General features: G+C 39.7%; 1 protein-coding gene and 1 long non-coding RNA gene across 2 annotated transcripts; both read left to right on the forward strand.

The window, feature by feature from the left end:
- The first annotated feature begins 12,192 nt into the window (after nt 1-12,192).
- Nucleotides 12,193-15,097, forward strand: LOC124254807 (putative nuclease HARBI1). Its single transcript, XM_046688663.1, has 4 exons — nt 12,193-12,329; nt 13,708-13,830; nt 14,032-14,166; nt 14,458-15,097. The coding sequence occupies exons 1-4, from the start codon at nt 12,193-12,195 to the stop codon at nt 14,678-14,680; spliced, it is 618 nt and encodes a 205-aa protein (XP_046544619.1). The 3' UTR covers nt 14,681-15,097.
- A 6,278-nt stretch (nt 15,098-21,375) lies between these two features.
- LOC124254809 lies at nt 21,376-22,174 on the forward strand. Its single transcript, XR_006892554.1, has 2 exons — nt 21,376-21,777; nt 22,079-22,174. It is a non-coding gene; the product is annotated as an uncharacterized LOC124254809 (long non-coding RNA).
- The last annotated feature ends 458 nt before the right edge of the window (nt 22,175-22,632 follow it).

Raw genomic sequence — 22,632 nt, forward strand, 5'->3', positions numbered from 1 at the left:
ATTCATATAAAGACTTACTGGCTGCGAGAGTATGTACCCCTACATCGTGTTAACGCTCGAGCCCCTACATCGAGTTATCGCTGGAACCGTGTGGGTCTAGTACATGGAGTATATTCCATGGGCAGTCTTACTGGCAGCGAGTATATGTACCCCTACATCGAGTTAACGATCGAACCGTGTATGTCTAGTACATGAAGTATCATTGATATTCAGTCTTCCTGGCAGCGAGTGTATGTACCCCTACATCGAGTTAACGCTCGAGCCGTGTATGTCTAGTACATGAAGTGTCATTGAGATACAGTCTTTCTGGCAGAGATTGTATGTATCCCTACATCGAGTCAACGCTCGAGCTGTGTATGTCTAATACATGGAGTATCATCCACGGGCAGTCTTCCTGGGAGCGAGTGTATGGACCCGTACATCGAGTTAACGCTAGATCCGTGTATGTCTAGTACATGGAGTGTCATTGAGATACAGTTTTTCTGGCAGCGAGTGTATGTACCCCTACATCGAGTTAATGCTCGAGCAGTGTATGCCTAGTACATGGACTATTATTCACAGGCAGTCTTACTGGCCGCGTGTGTATGTGCCCCTGCATCGAGTTAAGGCTCGAGTCGTGTATGTCTAGTACATGGAGTGTCATTCATATACAGTCTTACTGGCAGCGAGTGTATGGGACCCTACATCGTGTTAACGCTCGAGCCGTGTATGTCTAGTACATAAAGTATCATTCATATAAAGTCTTAGTAGCAACGAGTGTACGTACCCCTACATCGTGTTAACGCTCGAGGCGTGTATGTCTAGTACATTGTGTATCATTTACAGGCATTCTCACTGGTGGCGGGTGTATGTATCCCTACATCGTGTTAACGCTCGAACCGTGTATCTCTGGAACATGGAGTATCATTCACATAAAATCTTACTCGCAGCGAGTGTATGTACCCCTACATCGTGTTAACGCTCGAGCCGTCTTGTCATCGAGTCTTGTGGGTCATGGATGTATCATTCACAGTGCAGTCTTACTGGCAGCGAGTGTATGTACCGGTACATCGTGTTAACGATCGAACCGTGTATGTGTCTACTACCTGGAGTATCATTGATATACAGCTTTCCTGGTAGCGAGTGTATGTACCCCTACATCTAGTTAACGCTCAAGCCGAGTATGACTGTCTAGTACATGGTGTATTATTCAAAGACAGTCTTACTGGGAGGAAGTGCATGTATCCTTACATTGTGTTAACGATCGAGCCTTGTATGTCTAGTACATGGAGTATCATTCATATAAAGTCTTACTGGCAGCGAGTGTATGTACCCCTACATCGAGTTAATGCTCGAGCCGTGTATGTCTAGTACATGGAGTATCATTCATATAAAGTCTCACTGGCAGCGAGTGTATGTACCCCTACATCGAGTTAACGCTCGAGCCGTGTATGTCTAGTACATGGAGTATCATTCATATACAGTCTTACTGGCACCGAGTGTATGTAGCCCTACATCGAGTCAACGCTCGAACGAAGTATGTCTTGTACAAGGAGTATCATTCATATACAGTCTTCCTATTAGCGAGTGTATGTACCCCTACATCGAGTGAACGCCCGAGCCGTGTATGTCTAGTACATGGAGTATCATTCATATAAAGTCTCACTGGCAGCGAGTATATGTACTCCTACATCGAGTTAACGATCGAGCCTTGTATGTCTGTCTAGTACAAGGTGTATTATTCAAAGACAGTCTTACTGGCAGCAAGTGCATGTATCCCTACATCGTGTTAACGCTCGAGTCGAACATGTCTAGAATATGGACTATCATTCACTGGCAATCTTACCATTAGCGAGTGTATGTAACCCTACATCGAGTTAATGCTCGAACCGTGTATGCCTAGTACATGGAGTATCATTCACATATTGTCATCCTGGCAGCGAGTGTATGTACCCCTACATCGAGTTAACACTCGAGCCGTGTATGCCTAGTACATGGAGTATCATTCATATATAGTCATCCTGGCAGCGAGTGTATGTACCCCTACATCGAGTTAACGCTCGAACCGTGTATGTCTAGTACATGGAGTATCATTCATAAACAGTCTTACTGGCAGCGAGTGTATGTAGCCCTACATCGAGTTAACACTCGAGCCGTGTATGTCTTGTACATGGAGTATCATTCACAGGCAGTCTTACCTATAGCGAGTTAACGCTGTACCGGTACATCGTGTTAACGCTCGAGCCGTGTATGTGTCTAGTACATGGTGTATCATTCACAGGCAGTCTTACTGGCAGCAAGTGTATGTGCCCCTGACATCGAGCTAAACGCTCGAGCCGTGTATGTCTAGTACATGGAATATCATTCACATAAAGTCTTACTGGCAGCGAGTGTATGTGCCCCTACATCGTGTTAATACTCGAGCCGTGTGTGTCTAGTACATGGATTATCATTCACATAAAGACTTACTGGCAGCAACGTGTATGTGCCCCTACATTGTGTTAACGCTCGAGCCGTATGTCTGTTTAGTACATGGAGTATCATTCATATAAAGTCTTACTGGCAGCTAGTGTATGTACCCTACATCGAGTTAACGCTCGAGCCCCTGCATGTCTGTTATCGTTCGAGCCGTGTATGGGTCTAGTACATGGAGTATCATCCACGGGCAGTCTTACTGGGAACGGATGTATGTGCCCCTACATCGAGTTAATGCTCGAGCCGTGTATGTCTAGTACATGGACTATTATTCACAGGCAGTCGTACTGGCAGCGTGTGTATGTGCCCCTGCATAGAGTTAAGGCTCGAGCTGTGTATGTCTAGTACATGGAATATCATTCACAGGCAGTCTTACTGGCAGAGAGTGTATGTACCCCTACATCGAGTTAACGATCGAACCGTGTATGTCTAAGTACATGAAGTATCATTGATATACAGTCTTCCTGGCAGAGAGTGTATGTACCCCTACATCGAGTTAACGTTCGAGCCGTGTGTGTCTAGTACATAGGGTATCATTCACAGGCAGTCTTACTGGCAGCGAGTGTATGTACCCGTACATCGTGTTAACGCTCAAGCCGTGTATGTCTCTAGTACATGGTGTATTATTTAAAGACAGTCTTGCTGGCAGCGAGTGTATGTACCCCTACATCGAGTTAACGCTCGAGCCGTGTATGTCTAGTACATGGAGTATCATTCACGGGCAGTCTTACTGGCAGCGAGTGTATGTACCCCTACATCGAGTTAATGCTCGAGCCGTGTATGTCTAGTACATGGAGTATCATTCATATAAAGTCTCACTGGCAGCGAGTGTATGTACCCCTACATCGAGTTAACGCTCGAGCCGTGTATGTCTAGTACATGGAGCATCATTCACAGGTAGTCTTACTGGGAACGGATGTATGTACCCCTACATCGAGTTAATGCTCGAGCCGTGTGTGTCAAGTACATGGACTATTATTCACAGGCAGTCTTACTGGCAGCGTGTGTATGTGCCCCTGCATCGAGTAAACGCTGGAGTCGTGTATGTCTAGTCCATGGAATATCATTCACAGGCAGTCTTACTGGCAGAGAGTGTATGTACCGGTACATCGTGTTAACTCTAGAGACGAGTATGTCTGTCTAGTATATGGAGTATCATTCATATAAAGACTTACTGGCAGCGAGAGTATGCACCCCTACTTCGTGTTAACACTCGAGCCGTGTATGTCTGCTTAGTACATGGAGTATCATTCATATAAATTCTTACTGGCAGCGAGTGTATTTACTCCTACATCGTGTTAACGCTCGAGCCACTGCATCGAGTTATCGCTCGAGCCGTGTGGGTCTAGTACATGGAGTATATTCCATGGGCAGTCTTCCTGGCAGTGAGTGTATGTACCCCTACATCTAGTTAACGCTCGAGTCGTGTGTGTCTAGTACATGGAGTATCGTTGATATACTGTCTTCCTGGCAGCGATCGTATGTACCCCTACATCGAGTTAACGCTCGAACCGTGTATGTGTAGTACATGGAGTATCATTGAGATACAGTCTTTCTGGCAGCGATTGTATGTACCCCTATAGCGAGTCAACGCTCGAACCGTGTATGTCTAGTTCTTGGAGTATCATCCACTTGCAGTCTTACTGGGAGCGAGTGTATGTACCCGTACATCGAGTTAGCGCTCGAGTCGTGTATGTGTAGTACATGGAGTATCATTCACATAAAGTCTTACTGGCAGCGATTGTATGTACCCGTACATCGTGATAACGCTCAAGCCGTGTATGTCTGTCTAGTACATGGTGTATTATTTAAAGACAGTCTTACTGGGTGCAAGTGCATGTATCCTTACATCGTGTTAACGATCGAGCCTTGTATGTCTAGTACATGGAGTATCATTCATATAAACTCTTACTGGCAGCGAGTGTATGTACCCCTACATCGAGTGAATGCTCGAGCCGTGTATGTCTAGTACATGGAGTATCATTCATATAAAGTCTTACTGGTAGCGAGTGTATGTACCCCTACATCGAGTTAATGCTCGAGCCGTGTATGTCTAGTACATGGAGTATCATTCATATAAACTCTTACTGGTAGCGAGTGTATGTACCCCTACATCGAGTTAACGCTCGAGCTGTGTATGTCTATCTAGTACAAGGTGTATTATTCAAAAACAGTCTTACTGCCAGCAAGTGCATGTATCCCTACATCGTGTTAACGCTCGAGTCGAGCATGTCTAGAATATGGAGTATCATTCTCAGGCAGTCTTACCATTAGCGAGTGTATGTAACCCTACATCGAGTTAACGCTCGAGCCGTGTATGTCTAGTACATGGAGTATCATTCATATATACTCTTACTGTCAACGAGTGTATGTACCCCTACATCTAGTTAACGCTCGAGCCGTGTATGCCTAGTACATGGAGTATCATTCATATATAGTCATCCTGGCAGCGAGTGTATGTACCCCTACATCGAGTTAACGTTCGAGCAGTGTATGCCTAGTACATGGAGTATCATTCACAGGCAGTCTTACTGGCAGCGAGTGTATGTACCGGTACATCGTGTTAACGCTCAAGCCGTGTAAGTCTGTCTAGTACATGGTGTATTATTCGAAGACAGTCTTACTGGGAGCAAGTGCATGTATCACTACATCGTGTTAACGATCGAGCCTTGTATGTTTAGTACATGGACTATCATTCACATAAAGTCTTACTGGGTGCGGGTGAATGTATCCCTACATCGAGTTAATACTCGAGCCGTGTGTGTCTAGTACATGGATTATTATTCATCGGCAGTTTAACTAGCAACGTGTGTATGTGCCCCTACATCCAGTTAATGCTCGAGCCGTGTATGCCTAGTACATGGAGTATCATTCACATATAGTCATCCTCGCAGCGAGTGTATGTACCCCTACATCGAGTTAACACTCGAGCAGTGTATGCCTAGTACATGGAGTATCATTCATATATAGTCATCCTGGCAGCGAGTGTATGTACCCCTACATCGAGTTAATGCTCGAACTTTGTATGTCTAGTACACGGAGTATCATTCATAAACAGTCTTACTGGCAGCGAGTGTATGTAGCCCTACATCGAGCTAACGCTCGAGCCGAGTATGTCTTGTACATGGAGTATTATTCACAGGCAGAATTATTGGCATCGAAAGTATGTACCCCTACATCGAGTTAACGCTCTAGTTGAGTATGTCTAGTACATGGGGTATCAATCTTACATTCTTACTTGCAGCGAGTGTATGTACCCCTACATCGAGTTAACGCTCGAACCGTGTATGTCTAGTACATGGAGTATCATTCATATTTTGTCTTACTGGCAGCGACTGTATGTACCCCTACATCGAGTTAACGCTCGAGCCGTGTATGTCTAGTACATCGAGTATCATTCACAGGCAGTCTTACTGGCAGCAAGTGTATGTACCCTTACATCGAGTTAACGCTCGAACCGTGTATGTCTAGTACATGGAGTATCATTTATATACAGTCTTACTGGCAGCGAGTGTATGTACCCCTACATCGTGTTAACGCTCGAGGCGTGTATGTCTAGTTCCTGGATTATCATTCTCAGACAGTCTTACTGGCAGCGAGTACATGTACCCCTACAATGAGTTAACTTTTGAGGTGTGTAGGTCTTGTACATGGAGTATCATTCATATACAGTCTTACTGTCAGCGAGTGTATGTACCCCTACATCGACTTAACGCTCGAGTCATGTATGTCTAGTACATGGAGTATCATTCACAGGCAGTCTTACTGGCAGCGAGTGTATGTACCCCTACATCTAGTTAACGCTCGAGCTGTGTAGGTCTTGTACATGGAGTATCATTCATATACAGTCTTACTCGCAGCGAGTGTATGTACCCCTACATCTAGTTAACGATTGAGCTCTGTATGTCTGTCTAGTACATGGAGTATCAATCATATACAATCTTACTAGCAGCGAGTGTATGTACCCCTACATCGTGTTACCGCTCGAGCCGTGTATGTCTAGTACATGGAGTATCATTCACAGGCAGTCTTACTGGCAGCGAGTGCATGTACCCCTACATCGAGTTAACTCAATGTTAGTGATGCAAAATCTCAAGTTGGAGAAGTTGAAGTGTGTGTAGGCAATGTGAAGACATGGATGACCGCATGTAAACTCAAACTAAACGATAACAAAACAGACATTCTCATAGCTTGTTCACCAGCCAACAGAGCTAAACTGAGTGTGAATTCACTTAAGATAGGTGAATCTCAGATCTCCGTGAGCCCTACAGTAAAAAACCTGGGTGTCATGATAGATTCTACACTTTCTATGGAGCCACACGTCAGCAACCTAAGTAAAATCTGTTATCATCACATAAGGAATACCTCCAGCATACGCCACCTATTAACAACTGACGCAACACACCATCTTGTAAGATCTATGGCGTTGTCCCGCTTGGAAAACTGTAATAGTCTGCTTGGGAACATGAACAAAGACCTGCTCTCCAGGTTGCAAAACGTCCAAAATGCAGCTGCCAGATTGATCTGTAGAACCACCAAGCACAGCCACATCTCCCCAATCCTCATGCGTCTGCACTGGTTACCACTCCCAGCTAAGATAGAATACAAAATACTTAGCATAACTTACAGATGTCTTAACAACGCAGCGCCATCCTATCTCTCTAGTCTTGTAAGGGAGTATGTTCCAACCAGGACTCTGAGATCAGCCAATCAGTCGCTGCTCATCATCCCAAATGCACGTCTAAAGACATATGGACACCGACGTTTTTCCTACTTGTCAGCTATCCTCTGGAACAATCTGCACGTGTCTCTCAAAGAATCCCCCTCAATAGCCAGCTTCAAGTTTAACTTAATAACTTTCCTGTTCAAGAAGCACTATGACATCTAAATGAACTCCTATTGTAAATATGTATATAGTTAGCGCCATGAGCAACCACTTGGTGATTGGATATGGGGCGCTATACAAATGGACTTATTATTATTATTATTATTATTATTAACGCTCGAGCCGCACCGAAAGTAAAATCACGCCTCCTGGTGGCGTGTTTACATAGAAACAGGTTTTGGTTTTCAGAATGGGTTCTGTGTTACGTGTATTATCACAACGTTAACGATATTTGAAAAAAAATTCCGCAACACGCGAAGGTAGAAAATACATTCGAGTCCGGTTTGGTGCCCACTGAAACCAGTTACGGGTAGGATAAAGCACGACTCCGAGGTTATGGTTGGGAAAGTAAGACCCGAGACCGGAGGGTGGGGAGAAGTAAGACCGAGAGCCCGTAGCGCTCTAGGTCTTACTTCTCTCCACCCGATGGTCGAGGGCTTACTTTCCCAACCATAACCGAGGAGGAGAGCTTTATTATAGATATAAACCGTCAATGATGGATAATTAGATGATCATGTAATGAAGTTACATAACAGTAACTGAAACGCTAGTAAAATCAATTGAATGACAGTAGGCCTAACTATAAATAGATAATTCAATCCACGTTCTTTGTCGGCCTGGTGGCTGTGAGGTAGAGCGTCCGCTTATGAATCTGAAATATACGGTTCCAATTCTGCTACGGAAAACATGTGCACATTTAAGATGATATTTTTCAGTTGATTTCAAAACACTTACATAATTTGAATGTTGATATTAATATAGAATTAGGAAAAAGTAAAACCTGGGAAGAGGTCTTACTTACAAAAGTAAAACCGGGAAATAGGGCTTACTCACAAAAAGTAAAACCTGAGAGCAAACAAAAACCTCAAGTGCAGTTAATCCGGGAAAAGAAGCCATGTCTAATATATAGTGAGAAGCACCCTTCAGGTTGAATATTTGCCGCGATTGTGCAGTCGGACAGACACAGACCGAGGTGAGTGTCCTTCATTGAGACATTCGTAAATGTATATACATAAATATAACCATTGTCAGCATGTATATTTGATGGCAAACGCAAGTTGGATGTAGAGACAAACGATTAAAACCATCCATGACTACAGTTGAAGCGTTAAAGCGGCGCAAATACACGATAAATAAAAGTTGAAAACTCAGCCCTTGTGGCCAAGATGGCCGACATGTTTATCCTAGATACGTGTTACTTGTCAGGTATTTTAAGCGAATTTTTACTCTTTGCAGGTATTCTTGAGTTAAAACGCCAACAATCAGGCTCGCTGAGTTGGTTGACACATGTAATCGGTTCCAAATTGCTATGACCGATGCTCATGCTGTTGATCACTGGATTGTCTGGTCCACAGTAGGATTGTTTACAGACCACCGCCATATAGCTGGAATATTGCTGAGTGCGGCATATAACTAAAATCACTCACCCATTGTTAGTTTCTTGTCTGATCAATAAATCATTGAGATTGCCATTAATGTAAAAGAGATGGGGGGCGGTGGGGTAGCCTAATGGTTAAAGCGTTGGCTCTTCACGCCGAAGACCCAGGTTCGAATCCCCACATGGGTACAATGTGTGAAGCCCATTTCTGGTGTCCCCCGCCGTGATGTTGCTGGAATATTGCTAAAGGCGGCGTAAAACCAAACTCAGTCAGTCAGTGTAAAAGAGATGGAAATCTTTTTCTTGTTCTTATTGCTGTTAATACTTCATCATCCATAGGGGACTGTAACAAGAATAAAATAATCAGTAAATTTTGTAAATTAGGACAGATCTATATAAAGACAATCTGAGCAGGGCTATGATTTTTGGGTTTAATACCCAGTTTCGTTATCATGATTCTGTTTGACATTAGGGGTATATTGCATTTTTCAATGTTTCACCCTGCTCTGTCATTCATATGTCAATAATTACATGTGTTTTTAATCAATGTCTCATTTATATGTGTTGTCAATTGTTGTGAACATTTGCAAATAATTTCTTTGTCTATTTTCAGGTGGGACAAGCACTTCTAGCACATCAACAGAATAAAAAGGTTCTTAAAATGTCAATAACAGCAGTTTCCAATTATATTTTCATTTGTTGAATTATGTGACGAACAGAGTTATCTGCCCCTTGTTCTGTATTACTCTCAAAGTGTATATTGTTGATATTGAAAAAAGATGTAATGAAGCTTTTGAATGGTAGTCTTAAGAGTAATATTTTGACATCAGTTCGATTCTGGTCCAACGCAAACACATCAAGAGTCCTATATGTAGTGTCTTATGTTCAATGTTTTGTGTTTGTATTGTCAATATAAATGTAGCATGTTTTTAACAACAGGTTACTTATGTTTACCCAATAATCTTAAGTTTTGCACATATTATAACAGAATCCTTATTCACTGCATGTATTTTTATTTGATGATACAATATGTTATTGTATTAATATCTTTCTTATAATTGCTGCATGTTTCTGAGAAGCAAATACATGTATTGCCAATAGCAATAGTATTTTCAGTATTTGAAAATCATCGAGTCTATAACTGATATCTAGCATTTCAATTGTAACATGGTTTTAAGATCTTCCTTATGTATGTATTTCACATACCATGCACATTGGTACTTTGTACATAAAAAGTAATTAACACGATATCTGTCCTAGTGTCAGAAAGTCTGGAACTTACTACTAATTTGTAACAGTGCTCTTAAGATCAGACATATTGTAATATGTTAGAAAGTATTGTTATCGAAAATGTCATAATTAGTTGCCAACTGTCAAAGTATGACTTATTCCTAAAAATCATTTTGTTTAATATTTCAGTGCAGATGGTGCATGTCGCCATGTGGTTGCAGCACTCTATGCACTTGAGTCCTTTGAGAAGCCATCGGTCACAGATGGACCTTGCCTGTGGAAGAAGAGGCCAATGGAGCATGACGAACCTGTGCCCATAAAAAAGCTACGTATCCAATCAGTCAGGTAAGTTCATAAGAAAGTGTGATGTGCATATCCAGAATGTTGGTGATAATAAATATTATCATTTGCTTTTGTAGTGCTTGACATTCAGTGGATTCCAGGAGTATTCATTTAAATCAGTTAAATTGCATTTGTATGGCTGATACATGTATATTACGTTATGCATTGCAGATTTTATTTCACTCACTTCTCCTTGTAAATCAATTACCACAGCCAAGTAGTCATAGTGAGAAAGTAGACAAATACACTGAATGGTGTGTGTTTGGAAATGATGTTAAGAATAAGTGTCTTAAAAATAATACAACTAATAATAACAGTAAAATATAGAGGAGAAATAATTTGTCAAATATTCACAGTTACTGTGTACAAGTTTCTTCTCAGACAGATACTGTGACATATTACATCTGCAGCAAATGTCAGCATTAACATTTTTGCATTTAGAATTTATCCAGTATTTTGGTTATGTTAAATTTTATTGTTTTTTTCACTTTGCAAAGTTTAACAGTACTTGTACTTTGTTCTACAGGTGTAATAATTTTAAAGTTAATATTGCATGGGGGAGCAAATACATCTAAACTGAAGAAAAAATTTTCCAAATACCTTTTCCCCATTTTGTATGCCAGTAAAGGATAATTCTACCATGACTTCAGTAAATACTGGATTGTAATTGGTTAATTAAAGTACCTCAGAGGTATATAATCACGTTACATACCTCTGATTTTCCAACACAGTATGTATTTTTGCAAAATCATAATAACGCGGTCATGGTAGAATGGAGATAAACGTACTGTGTTGGAAAATCAGAGGTATATAACGTGATTATAATAGCTCTAATTTCTTTTAATTAAAACCTCACGCTACGCGTTCGGTATTAAATCAAATTTAGAGCTATTATAATTTCGTTATATACCTCTGATTTTCCAACACAGTATGTTTATCTCCTAATTAAAACCCCATGAAATTACTTTCTGCTGTACTGCTTATTGAGTGTAAAATTTGAAGAAACAGTGTAATGTTTTCATAGTTTCTGTTAAATATCAAAATTTGTCTGTTTTCAGATACAGCCCTCAGCATCAGCACTTGGCCTTCTTCTGGATCCTGCAGAATTGGAGAAAGAGAAAATGCAAGTATGCTTGAATGGAGAATGTTTGAAACTCTCCATCAAAAGCAAAGCTGACGACTTTCTCAAAGCCCATTCGCCAGATGATGTAAGTTCAGCATCTGACGAATCATGTGATCTCTTTGTGACTACCTTGTGCTACACAAAAGAACAGGACAACTTCATCGAGAATGAAAGTACAGGGCCCACTTGCACAGAACGATCTTAGCGCTACAATTATTGTAAATCCTTAAGATCACGATCTTAGGCTTCGGCTACAATCGCCATCCACTTGCACAAAGCAATTGTAGGCTAAGATCATTGTAAGTTACAATCGAAACCTACAATTGCTCCGGACCAATTGTAGAGGTCTTACAATCGACCAAGATGGCGAGTACAGTTCTATTTTGTAAAGAATACGACAGATTTTTAAGGAGAGAACGGGTTTTCAGAGACAGAACTAATCAGCTCGACATTCTGAGTGACGAGATACTGTATGCTCGATACAGAATGCCTCGTTTGTCGCTGTTCCAGTTACTACACAAAGTACGTCCATTAATCGAGCACCCCACAAAAAGATCACATGCCCTCACCCCAGAGACACAGTTTCTTTTAACAATGCGCTTTTTAAGTAAGGGTGGCTTTTTGCTCGAAATGGGCGATCTCCACGGAGTACACCAGTCCAGTGTATCGAGGTGTTTGCATAGAACAGTGTCTGCAATGAGCCGTATGCTCGACAACATAAACTTTCCTGATCCAGCGTCCTTTCGGCACATTATGTCCGATTTCCACAAAATCGCTGATATGCCCCGAGTGATTGGTGCCATTGATGGCACACTTAAACCTATCAAAAGACCAAGCGGTGACGATGAATCGGCGTACGTGTGCAGGAAGGGGTTCCACGCCATCAATGTACAAGCCGTTTGTGATTCAAGCCTTAGGTAAGAACACATTATTATTGAAACAAAATGACGACAAATACGTCTTTTGCTTGCACTTGTTATCAAATGATACCACTAAAGCGTATGTGTATTTTGATGAATAAAGTTACTAAAGTCATTGCTTATGTCTATGACATGACTATAATGATTTCTCTGGAAAATAACAAAACTTCACAACTCGATTGCGTTCATGTATTTCTCAGTTTATGACTCTATTTCACTATATATAATGGGAGACCGAAATATTTTGAAGCGCCTGTAAAATGAACAGTATAAGTTTTATGCTGCATTTTGGTAATTAAAAACATCACACCAGGAGTCTGTAATGAATTTATTTTGTTTATTTTGAGATACAGTAATCTCATTACAATATGTTTGAATTGAATATAACAAGATGAATAGGTAAACATATTTGCAATCAATTGTAAAATACTATTATAGATACACACATACATTTGTATGTCACATTTCCTTTAAATCTTATTTTAGGTTATCTGCTTGATACCTGCCTGCCAAATAGATGGCATTCCTGGTGGAGTTGAAAGTGGTTTGTGTGCCAGTAAGTGCAAAACATGTTATTCTCATTTGAAAGTACAAATTGATATTTACATAAAATGGGTACTGGCAATATCAGAATCAAATAAGATACATATAATGAAAGTTGTGAAGTTTTACTATGTACTCTTTGTGAAGAACATGTTCAACTTTTATTCAGATGAGATGTGCTTCGACACACAAGATCTTGATGTAAGCATGGCAAGCGAGCTTGAAAGTTCAAGATCAATTACAGCTTTGCCCACAGGTGAATATGTTCAGTGGTATACATTGACATTGTTCAATAATAACATGTAAGTGATAGTTGAATTAATCAAATATCAGTTATTGATTCATATTAATGTACAAAAAGTAGTCAATTACTGCTGATCAAAGTTACTTATGTCTAAACAAACTTGCAAAGTTGGAAAGAAAAGAAATTCAGTTCATACACATTTCAAAACAATTTGTATATAAAGTGTACCTTACAGAATACTTAATGATATAATGATTGTCTCTTCATTTTCTTCATTTTCTTAGCATTTTCTTAGTTATTGATTCATATTAATGTACAAAAAGTAGTCAATTACTGCTGATCAAAGTTACTTATGTCTAAACAAACTTGCAAAGTTGGAAAGAAAAGAAATTCAGTTCATACACATTTCAAAACAATTTGTATATAAAGTGTACCTTACAGAATACTTAATGATATAATGATTGTCTCTTCATTTTCTTCATTTTCTTAGCATTGAGTGAGATATAATTATGTTAAGCAGTGTATACTTATAGTAATGTTATTAGTGATGTTCATAAAACTAAGTACATCCTCCATTATTTCCTTCAGGTTCAGCAATGTTGTTGCAAGGTGGCCTGGGGCGAGTCATGACTCAATGATCCTTAGCAACAGCCTGTTGGGACAGTCGTTCGAGTCCTCTCCTCCAGATGGATGGCTTTTGGGAGATTCAGGGTTTGTTTAATTTTTATTATTTAAAATTATAAATATTTACGAATGCCACAACCACCAAATACACATGTCACATCAGTGTCAAGCCTAGAAGTCACAAGAAGGTTACTTATTTCACTAAGTAACTGCACATATGAAACAGATTTCAAAAAGACATTAATACCTAAATGAAAAATATATTGACTGTATCTTATCTTTATGTAGATATGCATGCAGGCCCTGGCTCCTAACACCAATAGGTAATCCTCAGACAAGGCCAGAAGAAAGATATAATGGAGCCCACATGAAGACTAGAAACACCATTGAAAGGGCATTTGGTGTTCTGAAATCAAGGTTCAGGTGAGGAATTTTGGGAAACAAATATAAAAAATTCCTAAGCTTGTCTGAAAAGATTTAGTAAATCTAGATGTTTCGATGTCTTTCAAACAATGAGACTTTGAGACTCATTAAGCTACCTCATATGATACATGAAGAGACAATTAAAATTATATGTTATTACTAAGACAACATAAAAAATTAATGTATGGTTAATATAAATACTAAAAATCCCCTTCTTTGTAATGTCTTTTAATATCTGAATTCAATAGTTAGAAAGTAATGCATTAATTACCATACATGAATTATTTTCAGATGCTTACACAAGTCATCAGGGTGCCTTCAATTTACCCCCACAAAATGTGCCCAGATTATTATGTTAGCATTTAAGCTGCATAATTTCTGCATAGATTCAAGGCTGGACAATCCCCCTGCTCTTGAAGAGGAAAGTGCCCCAGAAATTGACTATGTTTATCAGGGACCTCTGAATGATGGCCACAGGATGAGGAAGGAATTAATTCAGAATACATTTTCCTAAATCCTACATTCAATAATTCATGTTTCTAAATTTTCATTGTATACATGACAGTGAATTTGACTGTGTCCAAATCATCTAAAACCACTTGATTATGATGTTATTTCTTAAAAGATACAGTTAGCAATTCCCTATGAATGAAAATGTCATAAATTATATTTAATACAAGTGCAATCTATGTGAATTTTATCATGGGGGACAGGCTGAAAGGAGAACTTATAGATTTACTTCTTAGCAAACTCAAAATTTCCTCATCGAGAGCCAGTCTCTTTTCTTCGACAGCCTGTCTTCTCTCCTCAACAGCCAATCTTTTCCTCTCAATGTCTAGCCTATCACTTCCATCACGTTGGATTTGATGCAGCACCTCCAGCTTCTCCCTCTCCAGCTCGACTACTGTTTGTAGCTTTGGAGATTTGAACTTGGTCACTATTAAGTACAGGAAAGTAACAGTCCAGTTAATTACATGTAAGCATAATACATCCAATGCAGCACATTATCCTTTAATATTGTTTACAATGAATACTACAATTAAATTATTCATAAAATAATTGATACAATATTATGAGAAATGTACCATTAACATATTTGACATATGCTTACGTGTAGTACTGGTAGGTTTTTTGATAGCAGACTTCTGCGTGTCTTCTAGAAAATGAAGAGACAATCATTATATCATTAAGTATTCTGTAAGGTACACTTTATATACAAATTGTTTTGAAATGTGTATGAACTGAATTTCTTTTCTTTCCAACTTTGCAAGTTTGTTTAGACATAAGTAACTTTGATCACCAGTAATTGACTACTTTTTGTACATTAATATGAATCAATAACTGATATTTGATTAATTCAACTATCACTTACATGTTATTATTGAACAATGTCAATGTATACCACTGAACATATTCACCTGTGGGCAAAGCTGTAATTGATCTTGAACTTTCAAGCTCGCTTGCCATGCTTACATCAAGATCTTGTGTGTCGAAGCACATCTCATCTGAATAAAAGTTGAACATGTTCTTCACAAAGAGTACATAGTAAAACTTCACAACTTTCATTATATGTATCTTATTTGATTCTGATATTGCCAGTACCCATTTTATGTAAATATCAATTTGTACTTTCAAATGAGAATAACATGTTTTGCACTTACTGGCACACAAACCACTTTCAACTCCACCAGGAATGCCATCTATTTGGCAGGCAGGTATCAAGCAGATAACCTAAAATAAGATTTAAAGGAAATGTGACATACAAATGTATGTGTGTATCTATAATAGTATTTTACAATTGATTGCAAATATGTTTACCTATTCATCTTGTTATATTCAATTCAAACATATTGTAATGAGATTACTGTATCTCAAAATAAACAAAATAAATTCATTACAGACTCCTGGTGTGATGTTTTTAATTACCAAAATGCAGCATAAAACTTATATTGTTCGACCAATCGAGTTGTGACGTTTTGTTATTTTCCAGAGAAATCACTATAGTCATGTCATAGACATAAGAAATGACTTTAGTAACTTTATTCATCAAAATCTTGGTACGCTGAAACCTTATTCATCCCCAATTGTGCCTCTTCTTGTAACCCATTGAAGGCCCCTGACCTGTGATTGGTCAATCCCAAGGTAAACACTGATCAGCTGTGCAATACACCCTAATAAAGTAAGCATGATGGCCCATTTTTATGCACATACGCTTTAGTGGTATCATTTGATAACAAGTGCAAGCAAAAGACGTATTTGTCGTCATTTTGTTTCAATAATAATGTGTTCTTACCTAAGGCTTGAATCACAAACGGCTTGTACATTGATGGCGTGGAACCCCTTCCTGCACACGTACGCCGATTCATCGTCACCGCTTGGTCTTTTGATAGGTTTAAGTGTGCCATCAATGGCACCAATCACTCGGGGCATATCAGCGATTTTGTGGAAATCGGACATAATGTGCCGAAAGGACGCTGGATCAGGAAAGTTTATGTTGTCGAGCATACGGCTCATTGCAGACACTGTTCTATGCAAACACCTCGATACACTGGACTGGTGTACTCCGTGGAGATCGCCCATTTCGAGCAAAAAGCCACCCTTACTTAAAAAGCGCATTGTTAAAAGAAACTGTGTCTCTGGGGTGAGGGCATGTGATCTTTTTGTGGGGTGCTCGATTAATGGACGTACTTTGTGTAGTAACTGGAACAGCGACAAACGAGGCATTCTGTATCGAGCATACAGTATCTCGTCACTCAGAATGTCGAGCTGATTAGTTCTGTCTCTGAAAACCCGTTCTCTCCTTAAAAATCTGTCGTATTCTTTACAAAATAGAACTGTACTCGCCATCTTGGTCGATTGTAAGACCTCTACAATTGGTCCGGAGCAATTGTAGGTTTCGATTGTAACTTACAATGATCTTAGCCTACAATTGCTTTGTGCAAGTGGATGGCGATTGTAGCCGAAGCCTAAGATCGTGATCTTAAGGATTTACAATAATTGTAGCGCTAAGATCGTTCTGTGCAAGTGGGCCCAGGAATGCCATCTATTTGGCAGGCAGGTATCAAGCAGATAACCTAAAATAAGATTTAAAGGTAATGTGACATACAAATGTATCTGAAAATATATCAGGATTCATGACCCAAGGTTATTTTTTTTTATTTGTAATTGAGATATGAAGCTTAAAACACATGATATTATTATCACCAGCAGCATTTTTCTTGCTTTGAAATATTTGCACTGTTGTGATTATATTAATACTGGAAAATGCTTCAATTCTAATACACTCTGCTTGGATCATACACATGTATACACAGTTGTGCATGTACCTTAGACTCCAAATCTGAGAGAGGAGTTGGAGCAGGGCCTCCTCCTGTTTTCACCAGTTCCCTCTTTGTTGTTTGTGCCTTTTTTCTTATTTGGCATCTGCATATAAAATGAACTTGACACTATCATGTAAAGTACAAATACACATGTATTTACATCAACATAAAACTCAAACCTATGTATTTTGAAGGAAGCATGGATTAAACAACATTTTATGACATCATGTTTCTCAGGCAAAAATTACAATATTAATGTCTGGATCTTGGAGCACCCACTTAGTGGCTGGATTTAGTGCTACATAAATTGTCATTTTTATTATTATTTATCCCACATACATGTATTATCTCATGCAGGGACCAACAAAAGTACACTCCTGTATAAATCTTACATTATACAGATCTCATTCTAACTTACTTCAGTTCGTTCCACTTCTTCCTAACATGTGCGCCACTACGCCTTGTCGAGCTGACAGCAGTGACCCTTTAAAAACGTAAACATAGCTGTGGAGACGCGGCAATGTGGTGAGAACGAATACTGTGTTAGGCTCTTCAATTAAAGATGAATGCCAGCTTTCAGGAAAAACATATCCTACTATACAAAAGAAATACGATCAATCTACTAAATGGTATACAGAAATGTTCTAGTTCCTATTTGTATATATAATCGATGCATTTAGTAGTTGATTTACAAATGTAGATTGTTCTTACTATTGGACTTACTTGTCGGCTATGTTTTCCCACATGTCCGCCTTTCGCTTACTCGTCACTATTGGGGAGAATGGGGCGAACAAAACATCATTACTGCGTGTAACTTCATCCGTCAACACGGATAGCTCTTGTTCAGTAAAATTACTGCGGCGCACCCCCTTCTCTGTTGACATTTCGACAAGTTGCAACAATGTGTCGTCTGCCGATACGACAAGGGAGGTAATTCTACATCGTAGCCAATGACGCATGACTCATGTGTTTTCTTACCTCCACCGCTGAAGAGTTCAGTCTTAGCTAAGATCGCGATCTTAAATCCACGCGGTCTTACAATCGCTCTAAGATCGGCTTTGTGCAAGTGGATTAGGGCAATTGTATGGCGATTGTAAAGTTGATTGTAGGGGCCTATGATTGATTGTAACTAAGATTGCTCTGTGCAATTGGGCCCAGGTCAGCATGACAACCCAACATGGCATGAAATGAGAAATGGTGTCATTACTGTTTCCACATTCCAACGCATCCTGTCAAGAACTAACACATTTCTCACTAATCCTACCACAGATCTTACAGCAGCAATTGATTGTGTAATGGGCATCGCTCCACCACCCCCAGAGGGTCTGCGTCCCCTTGAGTGGGGTAGGAAGAAAGAAAGTGTTGCAAGGTCAATGTATGCCAGAGTGGAGAGAAAAAAACATTGTCATCTTAAAGTAACTGTTCCTGGTCTTATGTTTTGTTCTCATAAGCCATATCTTGGATGTTCCACACATGGTATTGTCAACTGCACCTGCAAGGAGAAGCATGCACCCAAATTGCTTGAGATCAAGTGCCCCCATTCCTTGAGACTGAAATCACCCAAAGATGCTGCCAAGGAAAAGGGCTGTGTACTGACTGCTGGTGTATGGCACTTATCAGAGCAATCAGAATATTATGCCCAAATTCAAGGCCAGCTTGGTATTTATGAACTTCAACAGTGTGACCTTATAATTTTCACCACTCGTGGTATCCATGTAGTCACTGTACCTTTCAACAGAGAATATTTCAGCCAAATGGTTCATAAACTTGAATACTTCTACAGGCATTTTGTTGCACCTCAGCTGTTAGCATCACTTTCAGAAAGGTAATTGCAACACAACCATGCAGGTCTTACTTGTTGTTACAAGTCATATATTTAGAAGTCATAGATTCCAAGAGGTAACAAGTTTTTAGAAAAATGAGCCATTTATCAGGTAAAGTTTCAAGATAATACTTTTATTTATCATTTCTGAACATTTCAATGCATTTTTGTGAAAACATCATCAATTGTTGTTGTGAGTCATTATAGTTCAGAAATATGTAATTTTCTGAATAAAATTGATATTTTATACTTATCCTGACTCATGCTTAATGCTTGTCTCCTTCCTCTTGCGAACGTTAGTGGAATACTTGTATCTCCTATTGAAGCTCCCTTCAATAAAGAACAGACGTAAAATCACTCATCCCAAGAGTTATCTCTCCAGCTGTTTAGGCGGGAAACTGTGGCGCCACCGTCCCCACATGCTTCACTCTCTCCTGATTATGAGCCCGACACTTGAATTTGCAGGGAAATCCAAAGTGTCTAGTGGGGAGGCTGGGTGGGCTTACCTCATAAGTCAGGATAAGTATAAAATATCAATTTTATTCAGAAAATTACATATTTTTCCTTATCCTGACTCATGCTCTTTTGCTTGTAGAATCCGACTGAAAAGGCGGTGGGCAAGTTACTTTGGATTTCATGTAGTGATTTACGTCTCTATACCCCCCTATGGGAACTTCGTGTTGGCACTGTATTTAACTGCTAATCTCTGCTGCTGCTGCGACCCTGTCCTTCCAGCTGCCTTTAGATGGGGGACTACAATAGTTAACTTTTGGTCCTTTCTTCTGTTAACATTTTATGTGGACTTTGCGACTCCATCTCTTGATGCAAGCACCAAGTGGAGAAGCGACCCATTCCTGTACAAGTAACCTTACAAGTACTGGGTCATATTACTTATGCTAGTCTGTCCTAGACGTGCATATAGTCTTAAGCAAAACTCTGCTGAGAGTAGGCTTTGTAAGTCATGTGATAAAAGGGCGAGACTCCGTTCCAGCGCCTTTGTGGGACTGTCAATTGTTGTGCTACAAGTGGGCCGAAATGGTGAATGCCAGAGCCGTCCTCAGTGGCGATGTCCTTCAGGTAGTGGTTGGCAAACATCCTGTCCCATGTCCAGAAGCAGCCCTCCATTATCGTTCTGATAGAGCGATTCCCATGTAGAGCGAGCGTTGACGCCAGAGCTCTAACTTCATGTGGGTTGGAGACTCTTGGAGGATCAAGTCCTGCTGCTTTGTAGGCCCGTAGTATGACAGTTCTGATCCAGCTTGATATCTTAGTGCGGCAGACCTCCGTCTATGTCGCTGTCCATATCGAGACGAAAAGACACTTGAATTTCCGTCACCTGGACTTGGATCTTGGTTGGTAGACTTTCAATGCTCTCACTGGGTACAAGGATAGGACCTGCGTATCCTGTGGTCCAAGGACTGATGATAGTGTTGGGACGTGGAACTGTCTGTCTGGATGACCTGGCAGTTGATTCTTTGCTATGAAGTCCATCTCAGTCCCAAATGCAGGATGTTTTGATTTTCATCAGATCGTGTTCCCTCGAAGTTCAGAGCATGTATTTCCGACATCCTTGCTGCTGTTACTATGGTTATCAGGAACAGCGGCTTCTGCGTCAAGAACTCGAATGATGTTCTCTATAATGGTTTCACATCTCTGATGTTGGTCCTCCAATTAAAAGGGCGTAGTAAGTACTTTTGTCAGTTGCACTCGTCCTCATGGCGATAACTGAGCTCAATGCCGCTAGGTATGTTGAGGGTGTTGACCCTTTTACCCGCTTCCTTTGTCTAGGTGACAAAGGTAGTCCGCCACTTGAGGATGTGTCACTATCATGGCTGTGAAGTCGATCCTCGAAACGATTCATTTGTCTTGAAGCGTCACCACTTGTCGTCAGACAAGTTGCGCGAAGACTTGCGAAAAGCAAGTGTGACTGCTTTCGCTGCCCTGGCGAAATATCCTCTCTTGTTCTTGATCTACTTTATATGCTTTATGGAAAACGGTTCAATTTATAACTTGTGATAATGTGGAACATTGTTATTTTCATTGCAGCAAGGGCGAATATGAGAAACCGAAAACATCGTGATCGAAAACTGGAGAATCTGGTTACAGTGCTCGCAACGAAATCGTGTAAGGCTTGAATCATGTAGCTAGTTACAAAAGATGTGTAATAAATCAATTCCAGTTTGGATTCTGGGCTAGAAACGCTCGCCAGTATTCCAAGTTTGTTGTAAATGGGCACCCACCAAAAACTTGAGGCAATTACATAGTATGTTTCAGCTTTAGACTAACTTGATCTACTTTATATGCTTTATGGAAAACGGTTCAATTTATAACTTGTGATGATGTGGAACATTGTTATTTTCATTGCAGCAAGGGCGAATATGAGACAAGCATTCCAGGATATACAAAACACTGTTACACATGATGGATTTATGGAGGAACACATCAAATAATCCAGGAGCTGTGAATTATGTAAGTACAGCTGTTAAATACCATTGTCTATGGGGCTTTTTATTGCAAGATTTGATTTGTACTTGTACCCAGCCTTTGACCAGTAAGTGATATTCTGTGCTTGCTACATCTTTGGTATTCAGCATGATTCTGGATATTATCATATCAATCATTACATTCCAATAGTGTGTTCATGTCCACCAAACACGTGTCTGTACAAACGTGGTAGAAAACTTAGTCTCCTGGTTAGTGTCACTTGGTTTGGGTAAATATCACATTTCAAGTACCTGCTTAAGATTATTGAAAGTTTTCTATATTTCAGAAATATGGATGACTGCAAAAGCAAAGAAGAAGATAATGAAACAAACTGAAAAAGTGTACACGTTTCCAGAATTATTAATAAAATTGTTGATTACAAGTCTGCCATTCTTTTATCTGTTTTGGTGTCCTTGTAAAGATTAACTATATATGTCCATAGGGACATGTGTCGCTTATAAACAGCATTAGAAAGACATATAGGTGTATAGACCCAACCCTATTATATAGTACAAGGGTTGAATCTAGACATCTATATGTCTTTCTAACGCTGTTTCTAAGTGAGACACGCCCCTATGTATATGTGTAACTATTTGCCACAGACATATTCTGTACATTGTTAACTGTTAGTGTTCTACGTTTTGTTCCAGTGGTTTACGTTTTAAACAAAACACCACCTAATTGTTATCAGGGCTATTCTATATGTTTGAAAAGTTAAAACTATATGTTCAAAGGAAATGTTATTAAAACGTTTCCAGAACCATACAAAATCACATCTATAAAACGTTTTCAGAAAACCTTTATGGAATATAATCACTAAATGTTGGAGAAAACATTGCT

This window comes from Haliotis rubra, unplaced genomic scaffold (assembly GCF_003918875.1).
Source record: "Haliotis rubra isolate DU_JTF1 unplaced genomic scaffold, ASM391887v1 Scf583, whole genome shotgun sequence".
NCBI lineage: Eukaryota > Metazoa > Mollusca > Gastropoda > Lepetellida > Haliotidae > Haliotis > Haliotis rubra.

Excerpts from the sequence above, each read along its gene's own strand:
- LOC124254807 (XM_046688663.1), top strand. The coding sequence starts at position 12,193 with ATGCCCCGAGTGATTGGTGCCATTGATGGCACACTTAAACCTATCAAA. Across the intron at positions 13,831-14,031 it reads TGGCTTTTGGGAGATTCAGG|ATATGCATGCAGGCCCTGGC; the intron begins GTTTGTTTAATT and ends ATCTTTATGTAG. Across the intron at positions 14,167-14,457 it reads GTTCTGAAATCAAGGTTCAG|ATGCTTACACAAGTCATCAG; the intron begins GTGAGGAATTTT and ends AATTATTTTCAG.